Source organism: Cervus elaphus, chromosome 26 (assembly GCF_910594005.1).
Source record: "Cervus elaphus chromosome 26, mCerEla1.1, whole genome shotgun sequence".
Taxonomy (NCBI): domain Eukaryota; kingdom Metazoa; phylum Chordata; class Mammalia; order Artiodactyla; family Cervidae; genus Cervus; species Cervus elaphus.
The window spans coordinates 42,957,253-42,974,226 of record NC_057840.1 but is presented as its reverse complement, the minus strand read 5'-3'; the positions used below and the strand labels follow the sequence as shown (position 1 = coordinate 42,974,226).

The window sequence follows — 16,974 nt, the reverse complement described above, 5'->3', positions numbered from 1 at the left end:
GAACACTGACAGGTACATAATGACGGTACAAAGAAATTAAATAACAAGAATTGGTGGTGAAATGAAACAGTAACCTTTTCAAACACCTTTTTTTTTCAGCCAAGCTTGACAGACTGAGAAGGGAAGATGCAAAGAGAAGAAATTACAGGTGAAAGAGAACAATGGAGAATTAGGAGGGGCGAGAGACGCTGAAGATGCCAGTGAATACATGTTTCCGTAAGGCTGACTGTGGAAACCAACCAGAACAGGAAAACAGGGCAGACTGGGAGCCCTGGCCTGAAGCTGGCTGAGCGCTGAGACAAGAGCAAGCTCCCTGTTCACTCAGAGATGCAGGAAAACATAAAGACCAGGTGGTCAGGGCAGAAGAGTCGACACAACGTTCTGAGCTGCCGGGCACCGAACACAGACCCGCGGGGTGAGGACAGTGGCTTTCTGCAGGGAGAGGAGACCTGTAACAGCAGAGGTCCTGCAGGGTGCACACAGCGCGGGGGGAAGGAAACGTGAGCTGGGTATGAAAGAGCTCCTGAAAATAAACGGAGGAACCAGACGGCCGACGCGGCAGGCGAGAGAAGGCGGCACCACCGGGCGGCCGCGGGGTTCAGCGCCGGGGAGGAGGCCCGGCCCCCAGTCCCTCAGCAGGGGAGCGGCCCCCGGCAAGGACCACATACCTCACACCTCGCTCTCAACGCTCAGGTGCCTGCGCTTGAGAAGACACATTCGTGTCCTGGAACAGACAGCCCCGTGAGCACTGCCCCCTGCTTCATGCTTTTCCTTCGTTTACGTTTCGATTCCTTCACCATACATAAACACCCAGTTTATAAAGAGATTCTGTGATCAGCCTAACATTCCCAAAACAGTGTCGGTGAAAATACCTACTTGTGAGGCTTGAGAAGTGCCCACCGAGTCTGAGACAAAGACCGATACTTACGGGTCTACTCCACTCGTCAAGAGGCCTTAGATCCTCCTCCTTTCATATAATCACGAGGGTGCACCCCATGGCAGGATTGCTCAACTTCAAAACTGACACGCTGGGTGGATAGTTTTTTTCGAAGGATGTTTACCAGCGTCCCTGGCCTCCACTCAGGAGGCACCACTCATCCCTCCCAGTGGGTAAATCAGAACCGCTTCCAGACACCGCCACGCGTCCCGGGGGCAAGTCTCCCCGGCAGAGAACCGGGGAGGTTCTAAGGATGCTCTAAGGACGACAGAGCTCAGGAGAGGGGCACCCAAGAGGGACGGGTGCTGCTCGTTTCCATGTAATGAGACACTCACGCGGGGAGCACAGAGCCGGTGAGCGAACCAGGAGTGAGAAAGCAGGGCGGCCACACAAGGATTCCTACCAGAAAAGTTTTCCAGCCTGTGCCTCTCCGCCCCGGATGTAGTGGGTTATTTCTTTGGTGAAATTCCATTCTTCTTCTAACAGATTTTTTAAACTATGAGATGCTTGAGGTAACTGCTGTAGCATTTGGATCCAGCTTCTCATGTAATCAAAATATACCTTAAGATACAAAAAGGCAAAAGGAGATATTTGAGAACGGGGTTCAACAACTCACAACCTTCATCCCTGTTAACATGAAAACTCTAAGTCGGACAAGAGGAAGAGGGGCCACTGAGGCATGAAGCTCTGAGAGAAGTGAGATTCTCCATCACTATTAACTGAGGTCTAAATAGGATTTTTCTTTAATTGTATAACTCAGCTCCTCAGCAACTGAACATATTATTCACAACTGCTGCAAGTTACTAAGAAAATATAACATTCACACTGTACAAAAAAATACAACGAAGTAAAAAAAAAAATCAAAATCATAACAGAAATTTTCATGTTTAATATACTGTGAATAATATTCCTTTAAGAGCTTGGGATGTTTATTTCTTTAATTACTTAAGCTTTAGATGGTTTCTTACAGGTTAAGAGGAGGCAATGAACACACTTCTTCCCACTAGTATGTTCCCAGCATCCAGATTTTCATGACATAATTTTTCAAGGCTTATGACATATAAATTATGATCTATAACCAAAATACTTGACTGTTCTAAGGAGGGGTTTATGTCCACCACACTTCGTCTTCCAACAGCTTTCACAGTACTAAAATTCTTGCTTTGATTTATCTGCTGCTTAGCAGGGTTTTACTATGAAGTACTTTTTCTCAAGACAGGTTCACATTTGTTATTTTATAAAACATCACTGTCTGTGGATTCTTTTACTGAAAAGGTACCTTGACTGGGTATGAAATGTTTGATTGACACATCCTCTCCCTCAGAGCCTTGAAGACTTTACTCCGGTAGCTTCTAACACCGTGAGTCACGTTAGAATAAAGGACACTGCTGGAGCCTGATCACCACCTTCCCCATCCCCTGCAGGCGGCTTCCCTTCGCTGCCTGGAGGTTTACAGGCTCCTTTCTCCAGGCCTCGATCTCAAGGACCTTCGCAGGCTACACCTCAGGGTTCTCTGAAATGAGGGTTTTCTGAGATCCAATAATAACTTTCAGTAGGCAAAAACTCTGGAGTTTTTCACTTAAAGAAAACTATCTTCTGTTGTATCTTTGGAGTTTCTAGGTCCTCCTCCACCCAGGCATGTGGCGTGAATCTCCAGTCACGGGTCCATTATGAACACAGCTGTGTAGCAGAACCTGAGACTTAACAGGTCTACAACCATCTCATTCCAACGAAACAGGTCTTGTGCACATCAGGCTCGGGACCTCCCTTTCCACTCCTGGAGGGCAGCTTCATCTCCCTGGCTTCCCTGAAACCACGCTGTCCTGAGAGCCCTCTCAAGGGGAAGCTGCCTTACAATATACCGCAAGGGCTGCCAACGGTCACATCTTTGTGTATCCTGTTGCTACTTTCAAACCATCATCCTCCCACAGTCTTCTTTAAAAACAAAAGAAACACTCTGCCCCTTTAAGGTTTCCGTGATCAGGTATGCCCTGGACGCTCCGTCTCTGCACCATCATCTACTGATTTTCCACTGCCCCGAGGCAGTCATCACACACCAGCCTGCGCCTGTCTTCTCTCCTTCCCAGGCTCAGCCAGCACCAGCTGTGTGACTTAACATCTGCTGCACCTCCCTGCCCCCCCACCAATTCAGTTCCATTCCCCGACTGCCTCCGGTTCCAAGCAACTTCCCTCGTCTCTGACAAGGTTTCCTTTCTGATCCTGGCATTTACCAGAAGTGCTCAAAACCCAGCCAAACATGCTGATGCTAAAACCTCCTCTCCTCCCTGCAGTCTGCTTGCCCAGCTCCCCCACGACCTACTCTCCTCACTTCATCAGGAGCTCCAGCCCTGGTTCCTCTTCTTCAGACTCCCTCCTCTCTTCCCTGGTTCCCTGTCCTCCTCATGCAGCACTCCTGTCGGCACACCTGTGTCCCTGCCACCTCCCTACACCCTGCCAGCCCGCAATGCCTCTTCATCTCACATGCCTGTCACAAGCCCAGCGCCCTTCCCCAAGCCCACCTTCCTCCAGGAGCCACACCACAGGGAGGGGCCGCTCTCCTACACAGTCACATCCGCCAAGCCCAGAGCGCACGTTCCTGGTGATGCCTGCACCTCTGCTCAACTCATTCGCCTCCTCTCTACAAACACAAGTTTGAAACTTCTGCATTTTCCTCACATGGCCAAAATCCACCACAACCCATCCTCACTGCTCTTTTGTCATTATACGTAGAAGCTCTCATCATCCTGAGATAAATAACACGAACGTACATACTGTTAAATCACCATCCTTCCCTTTTTAACAGTAGAGGAACTGGGCTCCCTGCTAAACCCAGCACGTGTGTTTTGAGACCCATTTCCTTGTGGAACCTGAGGAACCTTGCACTCTGTCTTCCCTTTCCTCTCATGTACATATGAGTTGTTCTCTTTGTTTGCTTTTTTCAGTTCTTTCTTTTAACAAAACAATCCCAAAGGCTTTCAAAGGGTCTCAGGTATCTTTAATTTAAAAAACTCACTGGACCCATCATCTCCAGTACTCATCCGGCTGCACGAACTGGACACCCAGCAACCACTCTCTATACCCGCTCCATCGCCAACCGATCCCTGCGTCCTGCCAATTTCACTTCCTTCCTTTTGAAGGATCCAAAGATTGCCCGTGCCTTTCCCTAAACTGACGTTACGCCTCTGTAACCCAGGGACTAGCACGTGCGCCCCTGGACTAGACCCTGCCTGGCCTTTATCCAGGCTCACAGGACAGGACACGCTGCAGACAACACGACGGTCCCCACATGGCACACGCCTCCTGTCTGCAGTGCATCCTCCCCGGGGACACGCCCTGCGGCTCGGGCACACCCCGAGACGCCGCAGCTCTAATGCATCCCTGGACGAGCCCTCCGCGTGGCAAGGAGGCAGGACGGTGCAGTGAACGATTCGACCGCCTCTCCGAAGGCCACGGTCTCCTTCCTTCTTGGCCAAACACTGGTTTTCTTTGGGTTCCACCAGTTCTCAAGTTATGCCCCTGCCCTACTTCATCTAGGACACTCTGGGACACAACTTTTAAAATCACTGATAATTTCTAGTCCTTCATCTGGGGGATTATGGCGATGAACTAAGGGACATGATGGCTCACACAGAGAACTAGAAGCAGAGTCAAAACTCACTCCTCAGCACTGCTACGGTCCTCTAACCAGCTGAGAGTCTCGGTATTTCTTGAACCTCGGCTGTCAACCTCTCCCAGGCACATGAGGGCGCTGCAGGTGGATGACCTGGATGGCACAGCTCACCTGCCTAATCCTCACCCTTCCCGCCTCAGTGAACATCCAATAAAAGATGCGGCGTGTGCCTTTGTGAGGCCATCAAAGACAGTTTGGAAAGCAAGGCACGTTTTGTCTTTTTAAACTTCTGGTTTAACTACCCACAGAGAGAAAAACTAATTTGCTCGATGTTTTTCTAATTATAACTATTGAATGACAGGCTTTTGTGACAGAAGAGATATATACAGTATTTCAAAATGTAGCCACATTTCATACGTTTTCTGTATTCTCCCAAACAATAAAAAAATGTCACTTTAGAGTCAAAATTATTTCTCGCAAGATGCCAGATGTAATAAGTCCTCCCCAGCCACACCCTTTCTTTTCTCCTTCCGCTAGAGGCTGAAGAGCTAAATCCTTGAGGCCCAGCCTCCCCTAGAGCGAGGAGGCCACACAGCAGGTCTCGTCAGGAGGATGTAGGGAACTTCTGCTGGCTGGGGCTTCCAGGGGAGCTTTTGCAGTTCCGGACTTAGCCGACAGGGAGACTTGTCCCTCTGCCCCTTCTCTTCTCTTCCAGCCTAGAAAGTGAGGGTGGCGTGTCTGGAGGTGCTGCAGCCATCCCGAGGCAGGATACAGGGAGATGTCAAGGGTGACAGCGCTCCGCGAGCCTCGCTGCTCTCTACACCGTTTCATCCGCCCGCCACACCACGTACCCACCTGTGCACCCGCTCGAGCGGAGCTAACACAGATTTACTGTATACTAACACTCCACCAGACACTACGGAAGACAAAAGAACTGCAGTCACAGGCCCTGGCTTGCGCAGCTTTCAGCCTAAAACGGGGAAACCTGAGGACAGGCCAGCGGCACCTCACTAAGTGTGAGACCGTGCAGCTACGACCGGAACCACTGGAGGAGTTCACGCTCGAGGCGAAGACTGTCAGCTAACACTTGAAAGCACAGCTTCGATGGAAAGATGAGGAGAGGAGACAGTCAGGGCAGGAAGGAGGACAGGGGTGCAAGCACAGAGCTTAGAAGGGCGCGGGGGAGGACACCCCGAGTCAGACGGCCCCCACCCCGCCGGCCCGCCCTGACCATCAGCATCTTGTGCAGGTCCTCCTCGAAGGCGTCGATGTTGCAGTCGGCCTGCTCCAGGCGCTCCAGGACGTCGCGCAGCATGAACTGGTAGTACTGCTTCATCAGGAGGCCGCCCTTCAGCACCTCCTTACACTCTCTCACCAGCTGCAAGACAGCAGGCGACAGTTCCCGTCACACGCGAGCGGCAGATTCTGCGCAAGGCCCCAAAACCTCAGGAAGACAGGGGTGCCTCTGAGAACCCTGAAACACCTCCCAGATTCTTTAGCAGTTCATTCACGTAAGTGACTCAGTAATCTCAACTGAATAATTAAATCAGCGAAAACAAAAGTACTTAGTGTTATAGCGTGAGTACACAAAGACAATATACAGGTACAGGCAGAAAACTGATATGCTAAAATATATTCTTCTACAAATAAAAGTTTTACAGAAAATAAATTCTGCAGAAAAAGATCTATTTTTCTTCTAGCTCACATTTTAAGGCAAGGAATATAAGACAAAAAAATTTCCTCATGAGACTGGTCCTTTTTAACAACAACAAAAAAAACATTAATAAAGATTCAAATGTACTCACATACCACAGTGCCTGGGGGCCTCTGTAATAATTTAGCATACTTTACCTACTGTGATTTGTGGCTTTTACCATCAAAAAAACTCGATCATCACAAAAAAAAACACACACACAAAAAAAAACCCTAAGATAAATCTGATGGCATTAAATAGAAGCCAGGGGGGAAAGTAGGAAAGAAAACAAAAGGATGAGTAAAACCGGCCGCGCGCAGGCCCCGGGAGGCACTGTGAGAACGGAGGGGAGACGGAATGAGAGGACCTGCACAGTCCTTCCATTAATAACGCACCGGTCACGGTCCCTCAAATTCTAACCAGCAGGGGCTGCGGGACCAGATCACAGTTACATTAGCCTTAAGATACATTAACAAGACACAAAAGGAACCACAGCGATGCTACAGGGAAAGTAAACTGGTACAAACTTATTAGGATCCAAAGATGTGTGACTCACTAGTTAATTTTTACATTTTATACTCAAACAGTAACCAGAGATCCAGGCTAAAACTGATACACAAATATATTTATCACAATATTATTCAAAACAATGAAAAACAGATAAATTATGATGTACTGACACAGTAAAGCACCCATGCAGTCATTTAAAATCTTATTTCTGAAAAACCTTTAAGGGTGAAAACTCATATTCTTTTCTTTTTAAAATTATTACATGTGTAGAAAGTATGTACATATAGAAAAACAAATGGAGAGAAATATACCAAAATGTTATAGCGGTTATCTCTGAATAGCAGAATAAGAGGATAGCTTTCATTTTTGTCTGTACTTTTCAAATTTTCTGTACTTTGCAGATTTTCTAAAATAAACATGGACTGCTTTATAACAAGATCCCCTTCAAAATGTTTTTAAAATTATTACAATAAGAGCACAATGGCTGAATTAAATCTACTAAAAAGTGTTAACATAAATTTCTGTTGTGGATGTCACTTAGGTGCTTACAACTCACTCTGAATACATGAAAGTCAAAATTTCTATTTTATTTTCACTCGAATAATGCTACACTGGGCTTCCCAGGTGGTTCAGTAGTACAGAATCCGCCTGCCAGGTCAGGGGACAAGGGTTTGATCCATGGACTGGGAAGATCCCCTGGAGGAGGAAAGGGCAACCCACTCCAGTATTCTTGCCTGGGAAATCCCAGGGGCAGAGAGCCTGGTGGGCTACCGCAAAAGATCTGACATGACTGAGCACCTAAGTAACAACAACAAAGCTACATCAAACCAAGTATTGGTTTTTTACTTTCCAAAATGTTTTAGCGTAAATGACTGCTTACTCCTCACAACAGCCCCACTGATTAAAGGTAAACCCCACCTTGTTTCACCTGGTTATGTTCCCGAAGTATGTATTTGTTCTGTGGGGAGGGGAGGTAAGGTATTTTACCAAAACCTTCTACTAAATAACTGCTGAGATACGGAGGACAAGTGACAAGTACAGCCCACGTGGACCACAGTCAGTGACCAGAACCAAGACGGCGAGAAGGAAGAAGCGCAAAGGTGGACACAGCTCGGGCTGGGCTGGACAGGGAGAGAGGCGACGAGGTGCAGGGCTGGCCCTCCAGGCCCGTCAGTCACCGGGCTCCGCACCACAGGACAAACCAGGCCAGGGCCCGTTCTCTACGCCCCGCCCCGCCTGTCCTTCCATCGGCGCTCGTCCCCGCTGCCCGGCTGACACTCAGGGCCAACGAGCTCCCAGACCTAACTCCCTGGGGACGGACAACCGCAGGCCACACACACAAGAAAGCAAAACCCAATGTGGTTATTTCACATAGTGAATGTCAATATGGGCACATCATAAGGCATAAATATACACGCTCAGTCTGGAAGATTCAACTGCTTCCAGCCATTCCTCTATCACCTGTGGAGTAGCAAACTCCCTGAAAATCCCACCTACGTTAGTAGTAACTGAGGAAGCAGAAGCTCTCACTATTGCTTAAACCGCACAAGTGCCTAAGCAGACAAAATGTCCAAACACACCCCTCCCTGCATACTGCAGACATTCACCTGTCTACACAAAGCTTAAAAAAGAACAAAAAGATAAATTAAAGAATTTAAACTCTCTCTTATGAATGAATTTTAAGTTTCCAGTCTTCAAAGACCGATGGTAACAGGATACAGAGGGTCATATCAGCATGCACACTCCTTTTAGAATGAGGAAGTAGAAGACAGAAAGGGTGGAACCACCACCTCATTTTTAAAGACTGCATGGAAAAAGAACATTTAAAATTACCCAACAGAGAGCAGCTTAGAAACACTAACATACGCTAACTTTCACTATTTGCAACAATTAGGGGGAAAATCCTAAAAAGAAAAATTCAGGTCTATAGAAAAAATATAGTAAGAACTCGACATTTTTTAAAAGCCTTTGAGACAAACCTGCTTAATACTCAAGAGGGATGGCTCTCCAGCGGGTCTCTGCTCCAGCCTTAACTTGAGACATTCGTGAATGACGTTCAGAAGGACGCGACAGAGGACTAAGAAGGCAGGCTCGAAGGAGGGTAAATCCATGGACTTCAGCTCCTCCCAGGACACGGTGCTGCACTTCTGCTCCGAGGAAGGCGGCGTCCTGGACAGCTGTACATAATCTGAACCCCACATGGGATCTGGAAATTCAGAAAACTGCAACACAAATGCAACAGTGTGAAAGAGCATCCAGGAGAACTTCCTAACACTGTAGTTACAAACTACTGTTCTCTAAAATTTGCTGACAAACCAATAAAAATCGTAATTTTACAGGAGAAATAATTTTTAGAATAATTCACCATTTTCAACACAGACCTAAAAAGCTCTAGGAGTATTAGAAAATGGTAACAAGGACTAATGCAGGAGACCTAAGAGATGCGAGTCGGATCCCTGGACCCCTGGAGGAGGACATGACAACCCACTCCAGTGTTCTTGTCTGGAGAATCCCATGGACAGAGGAGCCGGGTGAGCTGTGGTCCACGGCGTCGCAAAGAGTCAGATACAGCTGAAGAAGCTTAGCACGCACACACAAGAACTAAAAATAACACTGGGTCATACCTTTATCAAAAAAGCATAGTAGAAAAGAATCAAGTTCATCTTTTTCCTCATACATTTTTTATCATACTTAACTGGAGCATTTAGTTCTGAGGTTATACACAGTATTATCTACAAGTATCTCTAGACTGAGAAAACCAGAGAATTATTAAATTTGAGAGAAGATTACAAAACCAGATAGCCATTTGTGAAACATAAAAACTGTGGGTTCAATCAAGTCTTTTGTCCATCTGTTTTCCTGAGTTACGTCAAAGGCTAAAAAAAAAGTCATAAAATTAACCTGGTCGGTCCCACTCAAAATCTGTCTATCTGATGTTCCCTAGGAATCCTACTGTTGCTCACCGTTCAGACAGTTACCCACCGAATTCCTCATGCTCCCCCTGAAACTGCAGATCTGAAGCTGCCCCAGTGTTCTTAAACCTCTGGAAATACCATCCTGACCAATCACTCCAAGACCTTGCCTTCTCCTTTTATTGAGAAAACTGAAGCCATCAAAATTCGGAAATCTCAACTTTTCTTCAACTTATAACATCACCAATTACAGCTACTCCTCTTAACTGGTCTCCCAACTCACATTCTTTTATTGTCCACACATATTTTTGCATTTAAATTAATACGTACTTCCAGTTTCCCGTAACAGACAACGATTTCTAAAATAGCTGCATAATTTAAAAAAATGATTACTTGTGATAAATGTGGTCAGGGTTAAGACATGTCTGTGTCAACGCTTTTGGCGGCATAAATGCTCGTTTCTTCTGGTGTGGACAATGACATCAGATAAAATGTTTATTTACAGCTCTACAAAACTCGGCAAACTTTCTAGGATAAAATTCTGAAGAACAGTTTAGGCATTTTCTGTAGTTCCAGCCTGCTGATTCATCTGCTTCAGGCTCACTGGGAAGGGACAATCCCTCCTTCTCAACAACTGTAAGACAGCCTGGAGAGCCAGCGGCCAGGCCCACATAGCCAGGCCCACAGGAGACGCATTCCCACTGGCTCTGCCTGCTGCATCAACCCGTCCAGACAGAGAGGAAGAGACAGAGAGGAAGAGACGGAAGAGGGAGCAGCAGTTTTAACGAGGGACACCCGAGGTGAAGAACCCAAAAAGCTGACACTGATTTAATAACGTATGACGCGGCAGAGAAGGGCAGAAATACTCTAATGCAAAATCTCACTAAACTCCTCTGGGGGAAAAAAATAAAATAAACCAACCAAGGTTTCTTAAACAAAATCCATGAAGGCAGTGAAAACAGAAGGAATGATGTTAAAATCTGAATATACAAATTAGAAATAATTTAGAAATTAACCACAGAAATGATCACTACAACCTAGGGCAAAAGAAAAAGGAATAGAAAGTTTGAGTGACAAATAAGAGACCTAGAGGGCAGATCTAGAAGCTGTAACATAAGAATAAGAGGCGTTCCAGAAAGAACAAAAGGAAGAGCTGGAGGAGAGGTTTCTGCAGAGTCAAGCTATCCCTGACCTGTGAATAAAAAGGAAAACACCCTCTGAATAGTGAAGAACTCACGTACAACTCATTTACCTCCTCTAAAAAACTACCCGAGGAAGAATAGGAGAGTTGAGTCAAATCAAAATTCGTAAGAATAGATGCCCAAGGAAATGAGAAAAGCCAGGAATCTAAAAGAAAAGAAGGTATAGAGGCAGATACAACTCCATGAAGGTAACCTGGCTATAAGGACTCCAATTCAAGTATGAGCAAGGAATATTGGAAACTGAAAAAAAATTTAAAAGCATGCTATAAGGAAAAACTTGGATCTTAAATTCCCAATTGTAATAAAACACAGGGAGGGGAAAGGGCAGTGAGGTCCAAGGACAGCCTCAACTCTCCTATTTCTCTCTTTCCCTAAAGTTCTGAAAACAAACAGCGTGTTTAAAAATGAACAACAAAAAGGATGATGCTGGAATCCAACACACGGTTACCGTAAGCTGAGAGACAAGAAGGGGCAGACTAACCCTACAGGCAACGACAGGATGCCAGGGAGACAAGCCCAGCAAACAGACGAGAGGAGGCCCGACTCCCAACGATGGGCGTGTGCAAAGCGGGAACGAGCACGCCACGTGCCGCCATGTGGGGACAGGGCCGGTGCCGACAGACCTCCCGGGATTTCAAGGAAAACAAAAATCCAGGTTTTCATGTGAAATTGTCTTTTTTTTTTTCAAACACTGGCCACTAAGTCAAAAATATTTAAAGGGACTTCCCTGGTGGTCCAGGGGTTAAGGATCTGCCTTGCAATGCAAGGGATGCAGGTCCGATTCCTGGCCGGGCAACTACGCCTGAGCGCTGCACCCTCGGGCCAGTGCGCTCCGGAGCCTGCAGGCCACAGCCAGAGGGCCCGTGCACCACAAGGAAAGGTCCGGCAGAAACAGCGAGGATTCCACGTGCAGCAACTAAGACCCGAACCCGCCAAATAAACACACATTAGAAAAACATTTAGGGCACTGCGTGGGACCAAACATAACTTGGGGAGGCAGTACACACCAACGGTGAGGAGCAGGGAGTTCTGGTTTCACACCTGGACTCTACTGCTTACGGGCCTTGCGACCTTGACCAAGTTACCTGACCAACCCCCCTCCACAAAACGAGTATCCGAGACCAGCTGCTAGTCTAGTCACTGTCATCACAGGCTCAGTTCTCCACCGCAAGCTGATGAGTTCTGTTCTTTCATCTTTTTCATCTTACATCGAGTTTGATTCAGCTGGCTCACGGCAGTCCAAAATAATACATCACAACTTCCTATTCTGTCTCATGTAAGTGTGCTTCCTTTAAGAAAACAAAACAACACAAAACCTATACGCAAATAAGCAATCATGTGCTTATTATCCTTCCAGTTATTCAATTAAAAAATTCATGTATGTGGGTGGGAATTGGTGCAGCTGCCATGGAAAACAGTATAGAGGCTTCTCAAAAAACTAAAAACAGAACCGCCGTATAACCCAGAAATTCCACTCCTGGGTATACATCCAGAAACAAAAACACTGATTTGAAAAGATGTTTCTTTCTTGTTGTTCAGTCACTAAGCCGTATTTGACTCTTGTGCTACCCCATGGACGGTAGCCCGCCAGGTTCCTCTGCTCATGGGATTTCTTAAGCAAGAATATTGGAGTGGGTTGCCACTTCCTTCTCCAGGGTATCTTCCTGACTCAGGGATCTCACCCGCATCTCCTATATTGGCAGGTGGATTCTTTACTGCTAAGCTACCAGGGGAGCAATTTGAAAAGACACATAGGCTCCAATGTTCACAGCAGCATTATTTACAATTGCCAAGACACAGAGCAACCTAAGCGTGCGTTAGCAGGTGAGTGGATAAAGATGTGCTACACACATGCAACAGAGTACTTGTCGCTGTTGTTCAGCCACTGAGTCGCGTCTGACTCTGTGACCCCATGGACTGCAGCCCACCAGGCTCCCCTGTCCTCCCAGAACAGTATCCAGCCATAAGAAGAGAATGAAATTTTGCCATTTGCAGCAACATGGATAGACGTGAAGGGTATTATTCTAAATGAAATAAGTCAGACAGAGAGAGACACACACTGTATGATGTCACATATAAGAATCTAAAACCTACAAGAAATGAATATAACAAAAAAAGAAGCGGACTGACAGATACAGAAAACAACCTACACAGTGGTTCCCAGTGGGGAGAATGAAGCGGGGAGGGGCAACGTGGGGGATGGGGATGGAGAGATATAAACCACTACGTATAAAATAAACAAGCCACAAGGCTATATTGTACAACACAGGGAATATAGACAGTATTTTATAACTATAAATGGAGTATAACCTTTAAACACTGTAAACCACTATATTGTATATGTGCAACAAATAATATATACATCAGCTATTCTTCAATAAAAAAAATCTCTACATACTGTAAAAAAATAATGAGTCAGAAAAATAAGAATAAAAAACTTTTTTTCAAAGCATATATATTCCAATAAAAATTAATTTATAAAATAAGTTAGGGCAACTTTTCTTCAAAAGTTCATATAACTCTGCTAACAAAGTCAGACATGTGGTGATTACAACAAATAAAAAATGAGCTATGACAAGAGTTTTATTGAACACTGACCTTGAAGACGGGGTAAGGGGGTACTGTGGTCTACTTAGGGTGTTTCCAAGGGGCTGACTCTCAGCTGCACTGGTGCTGGTCTGGATTCACATAAAGTTCACTCGAGGTTACGAATGTCACTGCGTATGTCCTTCCATGAGAGAGTCTGACCTGCCCTCTAGCCCAGAAGGGCAAAGGCCAAGTCTTTTCAAAAGCTCCTGAGGTAATGCTGATACGCAGCCAGGTTTGGAAACCATCGGCACAGTTTAAAGTCCAGTATCCCCAAATCCTGGGTGTGAAGCCCTCCCACAAGCTACAGCTTCTGTGCTTTGGGGCAACTTCCCTGCAAAACAGCAATGCCACTTCATTTGGTGGTTGTATCTAGTACATGGTAAGACTCAATAAATGATAATAGCTTATATATATCCTAGTTTCCAGTTAGAGTTGGACTTCCCTGCTGGCTCAGACGGTAAAGAATCGCCTGCAATGCAGGAGATCCAGCTTCGATCCTTGAGTCAGGAAGACCCCCTGGAGGAGGTAATGGCAACCCACTCCAGTATTCTTGCCTGCAGAATCCCATGGACAGAGGAGCCTGGCGGATTACAGACCATGTGGTTGCAAAGAGTTGAACAGGACTGAGTGACTAACAGTCCCCTAGTTTCTACATCCTTCTGCCCACTCTGAATATAAAAGAAAACCTCTTCACGGTTTCTTGTGCTTGTGGGGGAAAAAAGAGCATAATTATAGCCAGATCAAAAGACAAACAATATTTCATTGGTCACTAAGTTTATAATAATTACATGATCCATTCCTAATACAAAAAAGTAATAAATTAACCAAAAATCTTCCTGTAATTTGGAATAATATGCATGGTAATACATAGTCAAAGTCAGCTAATTTTTTTGTACATTATAATACAGTTTTTCATTTTATCCTTCTTAAGTTTCATAAGGTAAAGCAAAAACAGAGGAGCATAAAATAACTGTATCACCATCTAGAGCTCGGACATTTTATAGGTGTTCAACAAATTAAATGCACAGAACCCAGAGAGTTATATAACACAAAGAATGAACTTTATAGTATGCAACCTAAAAAACATCAGCTAGGACACCAGGGGACCCCAAGACAGACTGAGATAACTGAATCTAACTATATGACAAATGCATGCTGTAATCGCACTGGAGAACGTGACGGAAAAGGTGTTCACCCAGCTGTGGAAAACTATGCACCATCTACATGCTCTAAGGCTAAAGACAAAGAGAACTGTGCTTACAGTTAAACACTGTACTCTAGCTGGTAAATTCAGTCCTCAGAGGGGTCCCAGTTAGCAATTCTGAGGCTACCTTACATGTCTACTAGGGTCGCACAAATACAGTAAATCCTCTGCGGTCACGGGAGCCAGGTTTCTCACGGCAAGAAAAGTTAAGTTACAACAAGGCTCGGACAGAAGCCGTGGAGCTGGATTAGGACCCAAGACATCAGTATGAACTCATGTTCACATTAACAGAGAGACAGGCAGAAAAACACATGTGGAAGTAGCTACAGACCTGTGTGCATACACGGATTAGAAGACAGACCTATATTTTCTAACTCTATCACTGAGAGCGCCTAGAAGCAATGATACCCCGAAAGTAACGAACACATCTGGGGCCCAGGGCTCCATTCCTAAATCCCATTCTCCAATAAAACGAACAAGAAGAGCTCTTTAGAGAAAAGGCTGATTTCAGGACTGGAACAGGGAAAATACAAGATGATGCCAAAAAGCAAGAAACTGCTCAAAAAGCAAAACCACACACAACAGAGAGGAGGACAGCATGTGACAAGGATACAGAAGCCGCCCGAAGGAGCTCCAACGGCCAAAGCAGGAACAGCCTGAGCAAGAGAACAAGCAACAACACCACTGAACTACAACCCAAAGTAGAAAATAAAGATTTATGAGTCCATATTGAGATAAATAAATAATTGAAAAAAAAAAAAAGGGACAGAAGAGGCAAACCTTCTTTACAGGAGAATTCCAAGTATACATGCCCACACTCCCCACTCCTGGAGGCGGAGCTTAATTCCTGTCCCCGTGAGTGTGGGCTGTACTTGGTGACTTCCTTCCGAAAAGCAGAGCAGGGACAGGGAAAACTGGCCACTAGTGGAAGAGCCTTGCAGACACCACGTGAACCAGGTGGTCATGGTGGACATCAGCAGGAAGGCACGTCAACTCTGTGATGCTCACACAGAAATGCATCACACACAGAAGCGCATCCAGTCTGATCACAAGAAAACATCAGACAGACCCAAATTCCAGAGTGCTCTTACAAGCCGCCCAGGTCATGAGAAATGAAGAACGTTGAGAAACTGCCACAGAGCAGAAGAGACTAAGAAGACACGTCGACTAAATGCAGTGGGGTAGCCTTGACTGGATCCTGGAACAGACAAGGGACATTAGCAGAAGAACAAAAACACAAGTAATGTCTGTAATGTAGTTAACAGTATTTTGCACCAATTAATTTTGACAAATGTACCAGAGCTGAGGACGATGTCAGTATCAGAGGAAACTGGATGAAGAGCATATGAAAACTGTGCACTATCTTTGTAAGTTCCCTAAAAATCTAAAAGTATTCATGATTACAAGTGTACTAAAAAAAAATGCAACTGCATGAACATAGTTTTGAAATGAAGATCAATCTTTTACATATGGTTACACAGTTTCTTGTTTTAATCTTTAAGCTAAAACTGAATTACAAATAACATAACAAAACCTATAGCTAGAGTACTGTAGGGAAGGCCACCTAGGAACTACTGGTCTGAGGTGATTCCTACTAATCTTTAAGGAAAGCTGGGAAGGATACTCTACAAGCAGCATCTGATGGAGAAGGAGCAGAAATCGGAGGCTAAAAAATCTCTATCATAAAAGGACACCAGCACACACTGCTATGAAATGGCTATCAGTACATTTACTCCTAAGGCTTGAGATCAACTACACCTAGAGGAACTTACACTACAGCAAAGCGGGGGAATTAAGTAGGATTGAGATCCTGGGACGGTCCAAATATCAAGAAAAAAAGCAAAACCAGCAAATAAATGAGTAAGCGTGAGAAACAACTAGGCTCCCTTATAGGTCCAGAAACAAAGGGGGTGGGGGGACGTTTTCCCTCATTTTTGACTCTGACATTATGTTGTCTTTGCTGCCAGGAATAAAATTTTAGCTGGCCTTGTTAGTTCTGTTACTTAGATCTTCCTAAATTTTATTTGAAGGTCTGAAACTCATTTACAACAGCTTCTCTGGATAATTATTTTCGAGATGAAAACAGCTGTCTTAAAAACTGAACTTCAGAAACGAACTCATTTGTTAACCAGAGACTGCATATGTAATGAGAAACGCGTCCTGAGAAAATGAATTTATGGGACTGGGGAGCTTCCCAGGTGGCTCAGTGATAAAGACTGTCTGACAATGCAGGAGATGCAGGAGATGCGGGTTCAGTCCCTGGTGAGGAAGGTCCCCTGTGGTAGGAAACGGCAACCCACTCCAGCGTTCTTGCCTG

General features: G+C 45.3%; 1 protein-coding gene across 8 annotated transcripts in view; it reads right to left on the bottom strand.

Moving 5' to 3' along the window:
• The window catches only part of MAP3K4 (mitogen-activated protein kinase kinase kinase 4), a 139,296-nt gene that overhangs the window by 36,753 nt on the left and 85,569 nt on the right, over positions 1-16,974 (bottom strand). For 6 of the 8 annotated variants that reach the window (XM_043888466.1, XM_043888469.1, XM_043888470.1 and 3 more), the window contains 3 exons: positions 8,730-8,972; positions 5,779-5,925; positions 1,341-1,498 (listed from right to left, as the gene is read on the bottom strand). In XM_043888466.1, coding sequence (XP_043744401.1) covers positions 1,341-1,498; positions 5,779-5,925; positions 8,730-8,972 — 548 coding nt within the window. Of the gene's footprint in view, positions 1-1,340; positions 1,499-5,778; positions 5,926-8,729; positions 8,973-9,374; positions 9,673-9,732; positions 9,919-16,974 lie in introns of those variants that run through there. The other 2 variants (XM_043888473.1, XM_043888472.1) reach the window with 2 other exon arrangements.